At 37.1% G+C, this 21,748-nt stretch overlaps 2 protein-coding genes across 4 annotated transcripts in view; both read right to left on the minus strand.

Moving 5' to 3' along the window:
• The window catches only part of map1ab (microtubule-associated protein 1Ab), a 30,737-nt gene extending 15,828 nt beyond the window's left edge, over positions 1-14,909 (minus strand). Inside the window, exons 1-2 of one of the 3 annotated variants that reach the window (XM_083560772.1) lie at positions 14,633-14,909; positions 10,923-11,024 (exon numbers count right to left, since the gene is read on the minus strand). In XM_083560772.1, the coding sequence (XP_083416898.1) occupies positions 10,923-11,024; positions 14,633-14,843 (313 nt within the window). In that variant the 5' untranslated portion in view covers positions 14,844-14,909. Of the gene's footprint in view, positions 1-2,595; positions 3,099-3,140; positions 3,466-10,922; positions 11,025-14,632 lie in introns of those variants that run through there. The other 2 variants (XM_083560773.1, XM_083560774.1) reach the window with 2 other exon arrangements.
• A 5,293-nt stretch (positions 14,910-20,202) lies between these two features.
• On the minus strand, positions 20,203-21,133 carry cart2 (cocaine- and amphetamine-regulated transcript 2). The gene is made up of 3 exons (XM_083561683.1): positions 20,886-21,133; positions 20,684-20,767; positions 20,203-20,506 (listed from the first exon to the last, which is right to left on the minus strand). Exons 1-3 carry the CDS (start codon positions 21,048-21,050, stop codon positions 20,399-20,401), a joined length of 357 nt encoding a protein of 118 aa, XP_083417809.1. The 5' UTR covers positions 21,051-21,133; the 3' UTR covers positions 20,203-20,398.
• Positions 21,134-21,748: the final 615 nt, after the last annotated feature.

Below are 21,748 nucleotides of genomic sequence, written 5' to 3' on the forward strand. Positions count from 1 at the left end.
TGTAAAGTTTTAAGGATACTTAATAAAAATTAGGAGCAAGATAGCCTGATTTACTAAAGCAATAAATAAGGGTCCTTTTAATTTCAGGAAACCAAAAGCAGAAAAAAAATAAAAAGCATTCTCCATCACAAAAAGGAATATGCAAGTATGCATGATGCACATAATTTATGAAATTTTCACCCCTCAATATGGCACCTCTATTAAGGATTAATTGTGCAGAAAGGATTGTGATAAATCCAGTCACTCTTTAGCATTACATCAGCTGTATCGGTTAGATTCCTAGTGAATAAACTGTGCAGATCTATGCATAGCATATTCTATGCCTTCATAAACAGCTGACACCTAAGATGTAACAATAATACCCAGTCAGCCAGTGGGAGTGGTCCCGACTGCACTGTGCTGCAGTGCTCAGTGCAGGAGAGATACCCGCATACAACAGACTAATACCGGTCTTCAGCCTTAAGACCAGTTTGTGCAGTCTCCCACCAACACAGTCGCCCACTATCAGGGGTGAAGGACAAAATGATTTGATGTGTGTAATAGAGAAGAAGAGAGAGAGAGAGAGAGAGAGAGGGGGGGGGGGGGGGGGTGTTTCACCTCACTGTGACCAAAGGGCCTCAGCATCTCTCACGGCAAAATGAAACCCTGACACAACATATCAGATCACTCTAGCACCTCAAAGACAGCATACATGCTATCCCCAAGGAGACTTTTCCTAAAGTAAACTTCTGTAATAACTCTTAACAGCCACCTTCAGCTTGTAAAATAAATGGCACTTTATTTTTGGCTCCTCTGATAAATTTCTGAGAATAAACTGATATTTGGGCAGATCTTCTCCAACCCAAACATCAGGGAAGGAACCTTTAATGTTGCCCAGTAAATTGTATTATGATCCCAACAGGCAGTGGTTTCATATGTGCAGAGAATTCCAGGTAGGTACCTGTCAGATAAAGCACTACTGAGTTGATTAATCCTCCAAAGAGTGTCAAAACAAGCCACTCTTAATGCGGATTAAGGAATAATCATAGAGATGTGATTGCTAATGTAATGGTTATCATTTAGTAGAGGAACACAATGTAAGTGTTGGCAAAGAGGTCATGTTGTGTCCTCAATTTTCCCCCAGCTGTAAGTAGAACAACCTGAATGAATGACTCAGTAGAGCCAGGACTCTGACTGTCCCTGTCTGTCTGTTTCCTCTGTGTCCCATTTTAACACTGTGTCGGACAGACATGCCCTTCAGGGTCTTTTAGTTCTGCCATGTTAACTTGATCACAAAGTCTGTTAGGACATGAAGCTGATCCATTTGAACAGACAAACATGGTGCAATGATGACGAGCATAAATCTGAATGCAGGCCATCACAACGCCAAAAAGACCTGCTGAGCTCAGAGCTCAGGACTGTTACCCTGTCTGGCTCAATCAAGGACTACGTCAAGGTGCCCCAAATATGACGGAGTTCCTCCTACCGCAACGTACAGACTTTTAGTACCCTTTATCACCAGTCTGGCATGAAAATAGCTTGCTAGGTAGGCAAATGGAGCGTAAAGGGTAGAAACTCATTACAACTGAATGCAACTAAGGAGGATCAGCACTGTGTTAGATACTTTCACACAATTTTAATGATTGGGGATAAAATCTAAATTGTATAGACTGACACATGCAATCAACTCTGTCGAATCTGCTTTCTGGAAGCTTGATTTCTGGATGGGTATTTCTGCTAAACCCAACCAGATTTCCCACTTAAAGTGTCTTAACCTTGATCCAACTCTGCTCTCAGGTCAGTATAAATTGACTGGCCGTTGCCTAGCCACCATTTACTGTAAGTGGGAGCAATGAAACAGTGACTAAGCCTCCATCGCAGTGCTGATGCGAGCTGGTCTTCCACTGAGAGTTGTTTCTGTTACTGCCAGCACCTTCAGGTAGTACTATTAACAGATCAACTGCATATGCTAAACGCCATTGTCATTCACAATTATTTTGAAAAAAAAAAAAAACCCTGACCATTTTTATTATTAAATGATCATCTGAGCATTATGCAATATTCACAGGCAATGTAGATGTTATTGTAAGTGGAATATTGAATGGATTTCTGGTTGGATGAGAAAATAACCTGTAATGATCATCTGAGCATTATTACATATCCGTAAGCAAGTATATGTTATTGTAAGAGAAAAATTACCATATTAATTATGTTTGATGGATTATGTGTTGGATGAGAACAGTTTAAGTTTTGATTAGCCCAAAGGGAAAAAATCCAAACAAACCTTGTCATCCTTTTTGGGAGGATGGGGAGGGGGTTTAATGTTGCGACACAGACAGAGATAAGGATGCAATGGAAAGGCGGTTTAGCTGAGTCACTGACCACATAATCAATACGTGGAATATATATTTATTTTCTATTTTTTTCCCTTATGCGACACAGACGATAATCGATCGCGGGCAGGATTTTTAATGCGCACTTTCTCCCTATTATCAGTTTCCTACCGAGATGTCAAGTTATATACTATAGACTATTATTTGCGTTTTTTCTGGATAATAAATAAACATTTTTTACGCGCATCATAGTCAATCCAGAGGCGCTGAACAAACTAAATACCTTAAACCGGGGGTGAGTCTCTGCGCTTTGCTGCATTAGTGCGTCATTCGGGACGCTTGAGTCAGCGGATGATGAAGCTCTTCTTCTGAACACATAATCACTTTAGAATAAACTCCTACAAGTCCCTGTCAAAGCGATGCAGCGCTCCTAACGTTCTCCGCTCCTTATACGACTGTGTCTTTGAACGTGAACTCGGTTCATGTGGTCAGCCGGACGAAGGATCCTACATTAATCCACTTAGTTTGGATAAAGCGACGGGACTGGATGCGGTGCGCATGTGCCCCTCGAGCAACGTCTACGTGAAGCTTTAAGGACTTAATTTCTTACTTCAGGACTGATAAAGGCGCTAAAATGCGGTCAAGGAGAGACAGACGCCGTCTGCATTGAACGACGTCACTGTTTCAGAGAGAGAGAGAGAGAGAGAGAGAGAGAGAGAGAGAGAGAGAGAGAGAGAGAGAGAGAGAATCCACATCCTGCAGTCATGCACACTGCATCGGCCGTTTAATGAGAAACTGCAGAGAGAAAGTGCGCGCGCTGCTACATACCGTTGCTGATGCGGGCCACTTCAGCCGCGGTAACGTGCGGAGCCGCCGGCGAGCGCTGCGCAGAGTGTGTGCGGGTCTGCTGAGAGAGAAGAGCAGCGAGGGAGGGTGGAAGAGAGGGATGGAGTGCGGGAGGGAGGGAGAGAGGGATGGAGTGCGGGAGAGAGGGAGGGAGGGAGAGAGGGATGGAGTGCGAGAGGGAGGGAGGGAGGAGCGCATTGGAAGGAGGCTGGAGAATTGGGACACGGCCACAACGCCTCAGCAAAACGAGTTGCAATACATCTGCGGCTGTTTGAAGTAGGAGACAATCCAAATCACTCAGGGAACTACACTAAAAAGCCTGGCTCTAAATCTCATCATGCTTTTTTTTTCTATTTTTTTTTTTAGAGAACATCCCATTCTGAGGGGTCGCGTCAAATGTATGTACTGACTAAACACCTGCCAAGTTAAAGGTGTGGTAAAAGCTCTCTGCAGTGTTCTATTGTTATCCTCTGCCCTGTGTCTTATGAGAAGTAAACTCTTGCAGTATTGAATTAATTGACTGAATTAGCATCAACACAGTTAGATTACCTTTTTATCATAACGTATATAATGATTTACTTTTATTTTTTTTAAAAAAGGTGTACATTCAAATAATCCATGAAGAAACCATTAGAAATGTGTTTGATCCTAGAAAATGTTATTGCTAGAAAGCTTTTCTTTAGAAAGCTAAACATGCTTAAAGAGGCATTAAAAAGCACTTAATCACAGTTCATTGTATTCCATTTAATTTTTTTGCTTGATAGTCCACTAAACTAAAATTGTACTTATAAAACATGGTTTTTCTATCTGATATACAAAATTATGTACACTATTTTGATGCTTGTAAACAATTACATTAAAATCCATTACAAATGTGTTTATGGATCAGTACTTAAATAATGAATAAGTCATTTTCATTCATTTACTCATCTTCAGGACATGCATTCTCCTGGGTGTTGGTGGATGATGAGCCTATCCCAGGAATACTGTGAACAAGGCAGCAAAATTATAAATTCCTGATTTGCATCCTGAAGAGGATGCAAATTTAGAGCATTCACTCCACCTACCTGTGTGTTTTTTTGAAAGTGGAAAGAAAGCCATGTAAACACGGTGAGAACTCCACACAGACAGTAACCAAAGAGTAATGCTGAATCAAGGAGGTGGCAGTTCTACCCACTGCATCACCACTGACAATTAAATTGTTCCCCCAAACCAGTAGTTTAATTTAGAACTTAGCATACGCATTAAGGCTATCAACCTCTAAGAAAGGGTTTCATCTGTGAAGCTGGGGAGAATACAATAAAACCACTTTTAACAGATGTCATTTGGTCATGGAATGGCATTGAAATGTGTATTGTGCATGTATAAATGTATCAGGCACAGTAACACTCACTTTTGTCTTTAAATCCTTCAGTGTCACTGTTTTAAAATTAAAGAAAAAGCTACAGCATATATTATAATGCTCACCCAAGAGCTGTTTTTTTTTTTATTGTTGGAGCCAATAAGATTATTAATGTAAGTAAAACATTACAAATAAGATCATTTATAATCCATTTGTTTATATTTAAGGGATTCAAAAAGTATATCAGACTCCATCTTCTTTTTTAGCTGACGTTAATAATATTGCATGGCACTGTGGTGAGGGATTGCTTATGGCCTGGGAGATGGTGTGAGGAGACACCTATATCACAGTCAGCAGTTTTTTTGGCCTAGAGGGTTTAGTGATGTGTCAGTCCCACCAGTCATGCCATATTTTCTGTCCTTTCCTGTAGAACAATCTTAATGATCTATTAGATACATTCAATAGAGTTTTAGTTCTTATTATATGTTCGTTTTAGTATTGAGATTATTCATTGTACCATTAAGATGCAGCTAGATAAAAGTCCTTTACAGTAGGTGTAGCAGTACCAGCAATGTCCAATGCTACCAATGATACAGGCCTGAAGCATTTCCCTCAAGCCCCCTAACTAAAATGATTTTATTTGCTACAATGTTACAAACATTCATCTCTAAACATCAATTTCTACCTGATTGAATAAGCATGCACATGAATGGCTGTTGATAAGCTTATCGTACAGTGACACCAATTCCTGCTCGCTCTTGCAACACAGGTAAGATTATGTTTTGTTGCAAGTGATATCCATAGACATGCAAAATCTGCATAGGGAATCAATGCTAGAGGACCTTGACAGAGTGATCCAAATCCAGCCTTCAGAACCAATCTGCAGTGATATCAATATCCAAACTCTAAATTATTTAGCACACTCCATTATGCATGGTGCCAAGGAAGTCTGCACGATTCCCTGCATGAGTAATCCTGAAAATCCCTTTGGGTGTAAGATTTATGGAGTCATAATGGTCAGGAATATACGAGTTTAGGTCTCGAATATAAAACAAACATGCATGTACATATAAACCCACTGTGTATATAATGAAGACTTAGAAGGAAGCTGTATTCTGACTTAATAATTAATCCTGGCTAAAGAGACTGTTTATCTAACAAAAAACAAAAAAAAGAATTTAAGCAAGCAACATTTAAGCCAAAGTCTACCTACAAAACTTTCCAAATCCAGTTTTTACATCAAAGATCATTAAATATGGGTCATTCATGTGGGGAAAAGACATCAAGTGACAGTCAATACAGACTTTTTAAGATGTCACCAGTATCTTTAATATGAATTTTTAAGTTGAAATATTAATGTAATTCATCTTCAAACGTCATAAATCAGGAATTCGTACTGATTGGGAAAGAGCAAACAAATCTACTGCTTTACTTGATTAGCTGTCTAGATGTATTTACCTTTTTAAACCTTCATTTATAATGTATGCTCCTACCACTCATGGGTTCTCTACGATCTTCGGAAATATCGATATTCTTACATTAGTTATCCTTAGACTTCAAAGAAAGTTTCCTAAGTAGTTTCCTCTGTAGTTTCAGATTAGCAACAACAGCAAATTGTACAAATTATAATTCAAATTAACCACTAAAACTTGTCATATAAATGTATGGGTTTGTTCCGGAAGCCTGCATATGATCTTCATAGGTTAACTCACTACAACTGTCAAGTGTAGGTACATAAAATCTTTTAATAATGAACAATATTCAATCGTTTTTAGGACTGAATATTTTATAGCCAAGGCTTTCACATGTTGCACCTAGTGCTATATTAAGCGACAAAAGTTTAAACCTTTTAGTGCAGTTTAAAAAAGTTTATAAAGAAAACTAGACTGAAAGATGTCTAAGCGTAGCTATTGAAGCTTATTGCAATACATCTCCAAAATATGACATCAGCAACAGGAATATAAAAAAATTAACAGAATGACACAGCACATCAAAGATCCCTGCAATCTACTGGCCTTAAGAATCAGTGCAGTACTCAAGTATAAAAATATTACATCGCTGCCTGTGCAGGTCATAGTATTATATATTAAAACCTTGACATGCACTACAAATAGATTACTTATAATGATCAGATTATTCTGACTATGAACATTTTAGCCAGTATTGTATAAAATACTGTGACCTATAGTTTGATATTAAAGGCCAGCTCACAGCCACAATTTCTACATTGATGTTTTATACTTGTATTTTGAGGCGGGAGACCACAGAGAGAGATAGTGTAAGATTATGAGACACTGACAAATAATCATATCCCTATTGTAGGTGATTAGCCAACTTCACCCTTGATGCCAGCACATGAGTATTTTTGCTCAATATTTTATTTATCGACCTGCTGTCAGCAATGACAATAAAATATCTGTACAGCTCACTCAGATGAATCACACAGAGGATTATATAACATCTGGTAATGGAGCAATAACCAGAAGTACAGCCTAATTGATTCCATCTGTCCTGATGTAGATAGAGACCAGGGTCGCAGGTTAGATCTGTCCAGTCTACACGATGTGACTGTGCGGGGCATGTTTTCTCAAAATCAACTTTAAATTCTCATCAAATTATACATAACATAACAACTACTAAACATTCACAAGCGTACCTATGTGTATTATTCATACAGACTCTATATTCTATACAGTCTATTCTATTCTATTAATTTATAAAATAATCTTATAATAAGTGCACACAGTTCTAAAAATTGCTTAGACAATAAATGACTTACCTTTACTTACCCATATCAAGACATTCTCACAAGAACATTTTTATATTTTAAATAAATAAACAAACTGTTAAGAAATAATAGTGCTGTCTCTCAAAAATTTATTGATACATTTTTTGGGGTTTTTTTGCATTTAAACATTTTCTGATCCCAAAACCTTTAAACCCATAAGCATTGATGTTAATAGAAAGAACCAAAAAATATTTGGCACAAAACAGGTGATATGTTTAGCTGCAAAATTCAGGTAGCCATTTGTTACAATCAAAGCCATGGAAGTGTCTAGAAAATGTTTACTTTTCCCTGCATGTCACATATTTTTAATTTTTTTAAATTAAGTAACACAGGGCCCCTGAATGTTCGACCTTAAAATATCACACATTGCATATATTATTAATTTTAAGTGAATGGCACCAATGAATTGAGTTTGAATAGAAAATACCATTTGTGGAGGATTCTTTGCCATCAAACTGTTTAAACATGGAAGCAAGGACATTTCATAAATGTTAAACTTTTATGAGCAATCAATCCACTGTCAATTGGGAAAAAAAAAAGATTGAAATGACTGTCAAATGGGTTGTTGAGCATTAGGGCTGTCAAAAACTGATCAAGTCTTGACTAAATAGATATTGAAAGAAAAAGCAAATGGTTTAGTGAGGGCACAAGCTTAAGATTTTCATCCGGGTCTATGTAAAGCTCAGAAATGGGCCAGAAAGGATGAAATGCTGCATAAGCATTAGGTAAGGTTGACTGCATTTGGACCATTTCTGGCCCAGATTCCAAAGGCTGTAAAAAACCTATGTGAATGCTTACAACAAACCTGAAATTGCCTAGTAGTCCTTTATGTGCCAACTATATTTCCACAGGAAACTGTAAGAGCTTTTCCTTGTTTTTTTTTTTTTTTTTTCCACAAATAATCCATGCAGAGCACGTCTTAAAGGAGAAGTAGGAAAGTAGGCTGAGATGCAATTCAGCAAAAGTGAAAGCCATCGATCAATATGCCTCATTTAAATTCCCCTTGAAAAAAAAGAGCTCCCTGAGGTGAAGACAGAGGTAGACGGAGAGGAAGACTTTGTTGTTGAGTGATCTGGTGACTCCCTCTTTGTTAGAAATGGGGCATATTTAAAGCTACCTTATGCTGCACTGATTTTTATGTGTGTGTGTTCACACACCCAGCCATCGGGAAAATCTGATATCCACTTGACTGCAAGCTAATTAAGTTTGGATGACTGTGTTAATGTGGCAAATTCCATGTGAAACACAGGCAAACACTCATCTATTAACACACAAATAGGAAAGGTGCAATATGTTTAAATGTCAACAAGATAAAGCACACAACTTATTAATAATATTTGCAGCAATAACAACAAAAAATATATAAAGTAAAGATTCAAAATGATATCATTTGGAAGATTATAGTCATATATATATATATATATATATATATATATATATATATATATATATATATATATATATATATATATATATATATATATATATATATATATATATATATATATATATATATTAGACTTTGCTCCAAGTATATATTTCTATGTTTGTGCCCTTTTATGCTCCCTGGAGACCTTCAATCGCTGGGGCGCTAACAAACAGAAGCATGTGATGCACTGCGAGTGATTTTCCACAAGAGGGCAACACACCCTGATTTGCAGCAAATGTTCTTCTACAGTATATTACTCATACATTCTTTTTTCTCTAGTTCATTTCGATGATATTAGATCCAACCATAGAAGTCCACTCAGGTCTAGAATAAACTAGAACTAAACAGCTTTTAGCTATCATTTGCAGAAAAGTAAGGTAATGTTGTAACTACATTCAGTTATTGTAAATGTAATTATTACATACGCTTTCTTGAGTATTTAAATACTTACTGCATGGAGGTCTGAACTGAAATAAAAACACTAAGGTTCATTTCTAAAACATCTGATTATAAGGAGGACATGGGTTACAAATAGGACAATTGGTTACACTCTTCAGAACAATTATTTGTGTTATGTAAAATGTAAATATGGTATAATTTGTGATAGATATGATATATATGGTGAGTCTGCTAGACATGGAGATAGGCTTCTGATCAGTCCTTCTGTGAAATTATATAGAATACTACAAATGCAGTCAGTGCTAGAGTATACTCGTTTTTATTTAAAAATGCAACCCAGTGTTTAAAAGTGCTCAAAATTATATATGTGTATATAAAAAAAGTGTGTGTATAAAAAAAAACATTAACAATTTAATCATCCCAACACCATAGTGAGCATTTCCACCATTTTGGAAGAGTATAAAACAGTGTAATCATTGTAGTAGTTGTGCAGTCAGAAGCTGCTTGATGGCTCGATCACAAAATAGCTGATTTTCAGTTGAACCAGCAGAAATGGACAGTCAGCAGTAAAAAAAAAAAAAATAAAATACAGGGCTTCCATGCAGTAGAACATTAGAGATTCCAAAACACCTGCAGAAATCATCACAGGTTCGAAATGCATAAAGGCTGGCAGGCCTGGTATTATAATATAATACAACTAAATGTCACTGTATATTCTGCCATGCAATATCCTGTGAGGATAATAAAATCTTTATATCACACAAGCTTAGACTTAATCCTAAAAAAAAACCTTGTGTAAAAATATAAACTTGGCCACAATCAATACATTTCCAGTAGCAATGACAATGCTCAAATTCCTCTGAAATCAGAGCGATACCTATTAGAGCTGATCTAAGAGAAGCATGAAAGGCCAGCTTCTACCCACATAATCAGAACCATGACTCAGTTTAATACAGTACAACAACCCAGATGTTAATATTACAGAATTTATCACAACGCCATATGCAAACTAAAAATCCTTGTTCATTGTGGCCTGAAAAAAGAAGAAAGAAAAACAAACATTCCTGGATTGCAATGAACAAAATTGCACGATTGGAATTATTTGCTGATGCTCCTTTTTTTATCTATTTTTAGCCCCTTTATTCCTCCATGGATATCTCATAAGAATTCAACAGCTATGTGATATAATGTATCCCTATGCTCCAGAAAGGGAATAAAAAGGCTTCATGAAGATAACATTTAATTCACACCTGAACCTTTATTTCCAAGCTGAGAAAGCCTTATTCAGCCACACAGACTAAAGGCCTAAGCCAGCGTACACACACACACACACACACACACACACACACACACACACACGCACACACACTGCAGCAGGACAGACTCTGCAGCTCCCCTCCTCCTAACATTGCGCTTTAATGACTACGGAAGGGAGTGCAGTGTGCTAAGCTGCTGCGTGCTACCCTGCAAACACACATGCAGAGAGATCCTTCTGGAGCAGATGGGAGAGATTCTACAGTCTGTGCATATTTACAAGACATACAGTAGCCACAAGCTGCAAAGTCTCATGTGTGATTACAGCATGCGTGACCTTGGAGCATTAATATCTGTAAACAAATCCATGTGTTTCTGAAATTGTCGGTGCTGATTAAACAAAAATTATATTTGATGCTTCCTGGCATAATACAAATTAAATTAGAATAGATAGTTTGATTGAGAAGAGGCAATTCCAATAAAAGTATATAACACCAGTTTATTTCTTCAGTTAAAGCCCAGTTAACTTCCCAGATGAGACCCATGACTGACCTTTGACCTCTGCAGAAAATTGGGCGGAGTGTCTAGTTATGAAAAGCTGAAGCTGTTTGTCCAAGTCACATTCGTCAAGGCTGATGTTCCAGGAGCAGATCCCTGCAAGGACAAAAAACGATCTATTTTACTGAATGCATCCTTCAAACACACAAAGAAAAAGCTCAATCACAAAAAAACAAAAAACAAAACAATATACAGCTTCAGCTGAATGTTGAATGTCTGTGATATTCGTCCGACAGAAAAATGGAATATAATATGTGAGACTGACTTCTGTATCTAAAGAAAAAAGAACATACAGTCTATTATGAGGGCAGTCACTGTGAGTTACAGTGGAGTAGTGTGTTTACTCCACTATCACAGCTGCTACAACTTCTATGGGATTTTTTTGTGTTTAATGAATATTCAACGAATCTCATTAAGGATTATGCAACAATGGACAAAAGCGCAGATGGCTCACTGTACTTTGTGGCATAACCCTCAGAAAACAGTACATAAAGCATTAGAGGATGAATTCAGATCTTCATGCACTACTTCTTTCTATTAATCATTGTATCTGCTTTTCCTCCGAATGATTCAATGATTATTTTCTTTCTTCAGATGCTGTTTTGCTTTGAGACTAGAAGAGTAAAAACTGCACATGCTGCAATTTCCAGTTCAGACATAAAAATTCAGAAAAAGACTTTGCATTGATTCTATTTCGAACTATAAACACTACTGTAAACAAATAAAATTCAGGATAAGTGAGAAAGGTAAGACTGAATGTGACAGTTTTGAGTCTTTGTTACCAAAATATCCTGAATTGCAATTATTTTAGGAAATAGCTTATTTTTAATCACTACATGAATGAAACCAGGGTTTGTTCCATATCTGAAAACATTGGCTAGAACAAATGACAGAACACAAGTGAGCACACTGTTTTTGGTACACAGCCAAGAGCAGTCTGCCATACCTGCACTCTCATTTAGATTGCATTTTTGTTCTATGTTATATAACTGTGGGCCAGTTTTCCATATAAATGAAAAAATACTCCATTCTATACTCTTTGAATAGCAATTGATATTGAAAATGTTTTGAGCTTAATGTGTTTTTCACATCCTGAATACAAAAGACAACTGAACTAGTGGTACTTATGTAAACTATGTATGTTATTGCATAAATAAATCAGTTGGACTGGCAGTTTATTAGTGCTTACAAAGGTTTTAGACATAACAGTCACACTTCAAACTTCATGTGGCCTGTGAAGATTCAATTCAATTCATTACAATTCATTTTTATTTGTATAGCGCTTTTAACAATAAACATTGTCTCAAAGCAGCTTTACACAGATAATGTGGTGATTAAAAGTGAATATGTTCTTTGTAAGTAAGTTTGTCCCTAATGAGCGAGCGGGTGGTGACTATGGCAAGGAAAAACTCCCCGAGATGGCATAGGGAAAAAACATTGAGAGGAACCAGACTCAAGAGGGAACCCATTCTCATCTGTGTTGCACCAAATGTCCATTTATAGCAGATATACGATGTTGCGGGGTACAGTGATGATGATCAGAAGCGAAAAGTAGTCCTGAGTCAATGTAGCAGACTGTTGACATTAACTACAGTCCAATCCATCCAGATGCCTATAATTCGAATATTTCAATATGTGGATCTGATCTAAGAGCGACAGCAACCTGTCATACATTAAAAACAAACTTCTACTGGATATATTCGGGGTTTCCTCACAACTTACCCAAATCCAGGAAATGATCTAATTTACTACTTCTTAAGTGTGATTAAGTGCAATAAAAGCAAAAAAAACATGAAGTGGATCACTGACAATGTGATGCTAAGATGTATCCGATGTGAATGTATCTGGTGAGAACGTGTTACAATGGTTTGTAAACACCTGATTGTAACTACTAGGTTAAAGTTATTGCATCAGGTGAATAGTTCAGTGGTCAGACACTGGACCCATGATGAATTCCAGAGGTATAATAAAAAAAAAATTTTTTATGCAAGACACACCTACAACCACACACCTCTAAGAGTACCTAACCTTGCAGAGATGTCTACTTTAGGGTGCATTATGTAGGATTTGTGAATGGGTCTCTAACACTTAAATGGGTGGGGTGAAATAAGATTCAGGATATTTTTTATTTCATCCACCCCAAAATAACCCATGTAAACAAATCTCCATCTCAAACTGTTCAACTAGAGTTACTATTAGCACAGACTTTCATGACATTTCTTTTTTTTATACCCATTTAGGCAACTGCTTGATAACCAAGTTGCATTGTTCTGACATTGGCTGAAACATTTTATATGATTTCTACATGATCCTCCACTTCATTTACACTAGTGATAAGTTAAAAAAAATGACTATTGCACCCTTAAATAGCCAATAAGTACACTGCGTTTAAATATCCCAAGAATGCTGCCATGCTTGATACATTGATACACAACATCTACAATATCAGAATCACTGTTGTGATAAGTATAACACTACACAACTATTATCTAGTCAGTTGTCTTGTGGTGGTTCCTTTCTGGTCTGATGATTGGGGTACAGCAACAGATGGGCATCTGCTGTATATAGGCTAGTAGATGTACCTAAATAAGTCTGCATTGAGTGTAAACAGACTAAACAAATTTCTGCATAACTGCTTCAGTAAGTATATAAGTCTATAGTTCACTGGTCAAAACTGTATGTAACCATTACACACATAAAAACCATTTCAGGTTTCAAAATCAAATATGCCATTATAATAAATTGTCAGCCTTTTCTGATGTTCTAGTATACTGGACATGGGTGTTTGTATTGTGGCAACAGATTGTCAGCTCTCCCAGTGTACATTTGTGCTGTTGTGATACTGGGGGTACTGGGAATACTGCATGACTCAGTTCTGCCACCCTTAGTACCTATAGTGCAGTTAAATTGCTGATTAATGAGTAATCATTTTAATCTATAATCAATGCCTGCTTAGGAAATCTTAGTGTATGGGTTTGGTTTGTCTGCATGTATTTTGATGGTATTTTGATGCTTCAGACTGATTGATTTCATGTAGTCAAAATAAATTGGGCTGACGCAAGACAAATCAGATATTCCACATTTTTTATAACGACTCTTCATAAATACATCAACACATGCAGCAGTTCTGTCGATCCAAACAGGAGACATGGCGTGCATCCAGACTGATGGCGCAGTGCTCGTGCGGGTCGCGCGAGGTCGCCGCAGTGTGCATCACAAACAAGCCGTGTCGTATTTCACTCCAGGTGAAAAGAACACCTCATAAACCCGCATAGCATTCCCGACTTGGACAATTACTCAGCGATACATTTTTCCTGGGTTTAAAAACAAACACACAAAATAATGTCTGTGAGTGGTCGATCTGTATCAGCAAAATCCCAATCATCTACATTGGATTTCTGGTATTTAAACTCCACTCACACTTGAGCAGAACCAATTTTTTTTTACCCAACCATTTCACCGAAACAATAAGTCACACTGATCTAATTGAAAGGAATCTGCATGTATAACCACCAGAATCCGTTAAACAAGCATGTACAGCATGCAGTAAAGACATGTCCCGTAGTGTTGGCTGTGCTTCATGAAGCACATAGATTTTTTGACATTTTCAGCACCATAGATTATATAGATTGTACATTTGATGCATGATGCATTTGATGCGCATCATCATGCGGCGCGGGGTCTCGCTAGATGGCGTCACTCACCGCGCTCGATGTGCTGCTTGGCGATCTGCAGCTGGTGGTCGGTGCCGATGTCCCCGATCACGATCAGCATGGAGAAGTTTCCGCGCTGTTTGCCGAGCTGTCGTTGCAGTTCCTCGCCCTCATCCTCCTCTACCGCCGAGAGCGAGTTCCGGACCCGAGTCCCCATGGCAACGGCACCTGGAGCCGACGCAGGGCCCAAGTCTATCTCCATGACAACTGCCGCTGCCGCGAGCTCCGAGAGCGAAGTTATGAGGAGGAGGCGACGGGAGACGGGAGAGGCGCGCGAGCGCGCTATGGGAAGCGGATTGCGCCTTTCTGATAGGCCACCTGAGTGACGTCACATCGGTGGGGGAAAAAGTGGAAGTTGCATTAATCAAATGTTATTAATATTATAAAATATAATGATATAGTTGTATATTGTTCAATTAATTATATTCAAAAAGAGTAGAATAGAATAGAATAGAATAGAATAGAATAGAATAGAATAGAATAGAATAGTATTTTTACTTATAGATTTACTCATTTTGGTATTTGTTTGTGCACCCTGTTTCCTTATTTGTGTGTTCACCTTCTTTGCGCACTTTGCAATAATCTATTGCAGTAAAGAAATAAAACTATTTTCAGAATTTTGCTGCAATCTGGCGAAGGAAAATAACTCACATTGAGTTTTAAGGCTTTGGATTCATCTGACAGGTTTCTAAAATCTTTATTTTTCTACCTAAGCCAATACCAGCAGTGAGGGTTATGGACGAATGGACAACACTCTCAGATAAAAAATGTTATAAAGAAAATAATCCTGGCTTGTGTTGATGACTATGTTCAGATCATGGAACATGTGGATCATACAACGTATGAATCTAAAGCATCAGTCATTTCCAAAGTGCTCAGACTGATATGCACCAATGTCTAAAACTGTTAAACAACAAAATAAGACCATTTTTAGGATACTTTTAGTCATGGATCTGCAGATTGATTCTCTGCACAGATGCAGCCTTCATCAAAGCACTTTTGATCTACTGTTTTGAAGCCCAGAAGGAGGAAATGTACCTCTCAGATGTTTGCATTTCTACATTATGGTCTATATGGTATTTCAGTGAAAGGTAAACATCTGTATGAATTTGATATGAATTCATATCAAACTAAGGCATGCTTTAGTTCACTATTAAAGTGTGTATTTTAACCAGAAAGAACGTATTAACAGCAGGAATTGGCCCTGGGCAGATTCTTTGAAGATGTGCATTTAGAGTTAGTGCAAGGGAGAATAATAGTGCAACATCATCTTGTGCTTTAACATTTAACATGTGAGGTCTAACTTATAACAGATACGAAACATGATTCATTTATTCTTACTGTTATTTACATCCTCTGGTTTGTTTTTAGCCCACCTGCTGTGTTGGTAGCTGGTGGTGTGATGGTGCAGTAACCTTGCTCCTCCATACACAGTCCAGCAGTGAGTCAGCAATCTAATCGCTCCCAACTGTGAGCTCTTACTGCCACTAGCTGGTTACAATCAGAATCTACCGTGAATTATTTACCAGAATAAATTGATTTATTTATAAATTTGTGTAATTTTGGGTTGGTCCATGGTGCGAAGTTTACAGTGCAGATCCTGAGATCAACGGCATGTCAGCAACAAATCTTTACATGATCAAGGTGAAAGAGTGCTCCTACATTTCTATCAAACTCATTTATTGATGCTGTTATTTTTAGGTACCAGAAGCTACTTTCTTTTTTTACTGTGAGTCTGTTTCAGCCAGAGAGATTACAATCTGTCTATTCTACTGCAAAGTCATCTGAAAGTAGGATCTAAAGTTAGAAGTAGTAAGATGTGCTCTCCAAACAATCATTAATGCAGCCAAGTGCAGCCACATGCATATGTATTATATCTTATTATGTATCTCTCAAGGGTGTCACTGATAAAAGATTGGCTAATTAATTAACAACACATGTGGCACCTATCCTGCAACAAAAACAAGTATAAGCGAGATCATTTTAATTAAATCTTAAACATTGACCCCCAAATATACATTATATACACATAACCATTATATTAACATTAAAACCTCAATTTTCACCGCTGATCCCTTTCAAATATGCCACAACCGCTATGCTACATTTGGGATAACAAAGAATGTCTAAACATATTATTTAACACTGTGTGGCCCTACAGACTATCCATCTCGAAAGAAAAGAGTGGACAGTGGGCTTCTATGACTCATGATCTTAGATCCAATATTTTCCAAATGCACAATCAATGGTCACTTTATTAAATGCATTATTGTATATATATATTTATTGGTCATTTTATCAAACATATCTACCATACAAGTTCATTAATTGTAGTCCTTCATCTGTTCTACTGTTAAGGTGGATTAATGCTAAAACAAGTTCAGCTAGTGTGGTGAAATACGCAAATTGTGCTTTTTTTCTACTGATGGAGATAGTCGAATCAGGCTACCAAATTGTGAACAATAACAGTTATTCAGTTTATACCCTTAGGGAGCACCTGAATGGCCAGTAAATGCAGATAAGACACATGTATACCTGCTGTAAAAATTGCATAAATGGGCATGCCTACAGCCAAGTTATGCACTATGCTCATTCAAAAATGATAGTATAAATGATGAACAAGCATTGAAACTGCATCTACTGTTACTGTGGATTTATCCTTGTGCTTTGTTATTATTAACACTACTTCAATTTTATAAATAATCACTTAAATCTTTAAGTTTATCTTAAAACCATGTATATAAACTAATCATTTATTCAATATATGTATATAATGTCAATAAATACAAGACATCTATTGAATTTGGACCTATAACTAAAACGTATGCATATATAAAGTTTAAAAAATATATATGTTTTTAAAAAATTGAATTGCATTCAGACACCAGGCTAAGCTGTTGCTGGCAGGTACAGCTTGGAGAACTCTACAGTAAAAAGTAATTCGATTTTTAACAGCTTTGTGGTTCAATTTTGCTCTATCTCTTTTGGACAAATTAGCTCCAACTCTCCAAGTTTATGGGGGTCACGCTGGCAGATTTTTTACATTTTTTTTTAATCAATGCATTTTCAATGGGATTTAAGTTAGGACATTAGCTAGGGTATGCTATTTTGGCTGTATATTTGTGGTCACTGTCTTGTTGAAATGCTCACCATCTCCACAGGTTTATTTTCTTGGTAGAAAAGATTACATTTTATTGTAATATTAGAATGAACCTGCCTTTATTCTCATTGTGCAGAACATGAATAAAATGTAATGAAGTTTATAAAACATTAAAAATTTATATAGTTATCCCATGAGCTGTTATGGTGGTGGGGTAAGGGGTTATCATTAGCACCAAGACTAGCATTACTGTTGATGTATATCCATTGATGTAGATAGGGGTGTGCACTAATTTAGTTCAATGAAAATGTTCTTGATGGGCTCCTTGATTAGAGAAACATAGTAAAGATGAACACAGTGAAGGTCATGGCAGTAGCAGGTTTCTTCACTGGCTCATTGGTCACTATTTAGAGGTGGGGGACCATTGCTTGAGCTAGAAAAGATTGAAAGTAAATACTTCAGCCTGCTCCACACAGGCCCTGATTACTCACCCAAAGATGTCATCGGGGCTTTGCATACTCTTCTCAAGGTGGAGCACCCATCACTGGTGGAGAGTATGAGTGGCAGATCACCTGGTAAAAGCTCAGCTTTGATATTCAGTAGTTCTGTGTTTCTCCAGACACAGAGAGGATCAAAGATGTTGAGGTTTTCAGGGATGGAGACATTTATGATTGAGGAGAAAGTGTAACAGGTTTGTTATAATATGGAAGTATATAAAATAACAAAAGTGTCTGAATACTTATTTCCTTCCACTATTAAAGTAATTGGATAAGTTTACGGATATTACTTAATGCCTGAATTTGCAGTTTGATATAAGTGGTGAATTTGAGCTTTTTTTTTTTTTTTTTTTTTTACACATTTTACTTAAAAAGGTTGGACTCAGCTTAAGGATTTTGGATTAGTCTGACATTCCTGCCTTTGAAAAGTCACTATTATTTGATTCATATATCTGACAACTCTCTCTCTCTCTCTCTCTCTCTCTCTCTCTCTCTCTCTCTTTCTCTCTCTCTCTTTCTCTTTCTCTTTCTCCCTCCTTTAATCAGACCATAAACATCCCAGTATTCTAAAATTAGGATTCAAAGAAATGTTTTGAGCACTCCTTCTTTCTCTAGTGTCATGACAAACAAGCGCTCATCAAATTTTATCAAAACTATTATATGCAGCTTCCACGTATTATATATGGCAGTGATTACAGTCATAATTCTTGTTTCAGCTGTATGTATGTATGAAAGAATCTGTGAAACATTCATTTGACACTCACTAGTTATTAGGCGATTGATAGTTATTACATGATTTTATTTAGTCATTATTATGTACAAATCTGAACGTTATAAGTGATAAGTGATGAAGAAATAAGTGATTGGAACACGAACAAGTTCTACATCTTTAAATTTTGTTTTAGTTTATTCTCTTACTCACCTGGTTAACTTTAGCATTATGTTAGTAGACATACTCTCTGTTTATAACACACGTTTAAAGGGAATTAAAAAATAAATGACAATTATCATCTCTGAAAGTGTTGCATTAATACCTGTTTTACTGTTAAATAACTATTTTTAGATATATTTATATACCCATTTGCTGAGAAGATTAAAAGTTCTTTGAAGCCTTTATGGAAACAAAACTGCAGCTTTTAGCTCTGTGACTGTTTTTTTTTTCATTGTAGATTCTCTTTGTTGTGACTGATTATAGAAGCATGATTCACTTACAAAAGTACAAAGTATGACGCAATAAACCTATTTATAAATACAATTCCTAGAGGCAGCATTTTGATATTTAGAATTATTTTACATTTTTTCCCTTAGGTTTCTTCGACAGGCTAGTATATTAAGAATTCTTAAATATATATAGGTACAGTGTTTCTTAGATGCCTATGGATTTGCTTTTTGATTGTTGTTTTTTTAAATATGTTATATTTGATCATTTCTACAGAAAATAAGTCACCATCTATATTTTTTAACGTGATGATTCAGAAAAGAGACCATCTCTGTTATTAGGCATTGAATCTATTTACACAACCTGAATGCTGTTAAAGTTTATTAAAGGAGACAAATTTCCCTTGATAAATGATGTGTCCAGGAAATAGAGACATAGTGGCTTTAGTGTTATCAAACATGCTAAATATCCATGCAAACCCCAAGTGTTAATGCATAACATGTTTCATAATAGCATAACATGTTTATATTTGTGTCCATTTTGACACACTAATAATTCAACGCTGAGCGTCTTTTAGATAAGTTAGATAAGTTACATTAAAAATAAAGTTTTAAGGAATTTCTTTTAAGCTTCTATTGTCTTGGTTTCTATTGCTTCTTTTTTATTCCCTCTTACTGTTCCAACCATGTGTCGAGGATTGTTATAAGCACTTTTGGATGCTTATGAATCAATTGATAATTACAATGTTTACCCTCATATAAAATTTGAGAAGTAACAGGTACACAAACAACTTTACAAAAAAATTTACGTTGCACTTTAATACACATAACAGACATGTTACATATTCATGACATTATTATAGGCGTGCAGTGCATGAACAGATGAACAGGACTGTAGACTCACACACACATCTCTTCAGCGTGTTCTTGCACTTAAAAAAATATCTATACAAATAAACTGAATATATCAATTTGAGCCGCTACAAGAAGTTGCCTTCCTCCTCACAGACATTTCAGAAGGAAAAAGTTGCAGAAGGCTCCTCGTGGGCAGTCGCACATTTTTCCAATTCTGGAGCCTTTACGGATTGCGCACTGCTCTCCCACGTCGCACTAAAAAGATAAAACAATCATCAATTAAGTCTTATATATAAACAGTCAAAATGTGCAGGAGAGCAACGATATGAGGCAGAGGCCATACCTGCATTAAAAAAAACACCTGCTTAAATCTCACACGTGGATGAATTAATAAGTATAATAGGTTGCATGCATTAAAAAAAATCCCATTACCATAGGAACCTGCCCAAATTTCTTCTCCCAAGGAGGAATTCTTTTCATCTGAAGCTTTTCCAGAACATCATGCAAAGCGCCAAGCTAGTAAACAAGCACATGTTTGGTGAAAATTAATGTAAAGCATTACAATTAGGAGTTCAGTAAGGTTTAATCTATACGATGGATCAAAATAGAACTTTTTCAGATGATTGTAGCTCACCAGCTGTTTTTCGCTGGTCAGATTGGGGTCTTTTGGATAGAAGTCTCGGATGGCTCTTGTATCCAAGTCCACTTCGGTGTCCTCGTTGTCTCCTCGCGCACAACTCCGCAGCATAAATACGAGCAGTAGCAGCAGAGCGCGCGCAGCGATACTCGAGCTCTCCATGGTGCTGATCGAAACGGGCTTTTTGTGCACGAAGGCGCGCGCGACTCTCCAAACACTGCGCTCAGGATCGCAGCGGGCTTTTTATTGCGCGCCTCGGATTCAGGGGAGTCGCCCCGCCTTGCGCGCTTATTTCTCCTTCGTACGTAAGCAAGATTGCTCTTCGCATGAGCTGTCATCGAATGCGTTAATGATACCTCCAGATTGGTTTGTGCACCCCATACCCACACCAGCTCCCCGACCACCCCTCCCCTCAACTTTTCAAGGGCAGATTCGTCAGTGAGTTTTGTAATAGTTGTGCATGAATGTAGATAGATTTGAGCACACTGAGAGACAGATTGTTTGCGACCACGTGGCAGTTTGTCACCTGGTGATGATTTTGAGTGAGGATGAGGGTGTATAATCTATCATAATGAATATTGAGATTGTAGAGGGTGTAGTGAGAGGGCTAGAGGACAGAAACTGCAGTTTATTTTCGTGGCTGTGGAGACTGGGTTTTCTTTCATCAACATTTAGCCTTTAATCACTTTGTGCTTGCATGTCATTTTGCGGATCAGTTCATAGCATCATCCCCTAACAGCTTCTGAAACAATAGGTCCACTTGTGCTCAATGAGTCAGAAAATTCCTAATTGTATTTTTCAGCTTTGCATCAAGACTTTTAACCTTACCAAAACAGTAAATTATTACTTGTCCTGTCTAC

This window comes from Silurus aristotelis (assembly GCF_946808225.1).
Source record: "Silurus aristotelis genome assembly, chromosome: 14".
In the NCBI taxonomy this organism is placed as follows: domain Eukaryota; kingdom Metazoa; phylum Chordata; class Actinopteri; order Siluriformes; family Siluridae; genus Silurus; species Silurus aristotelis.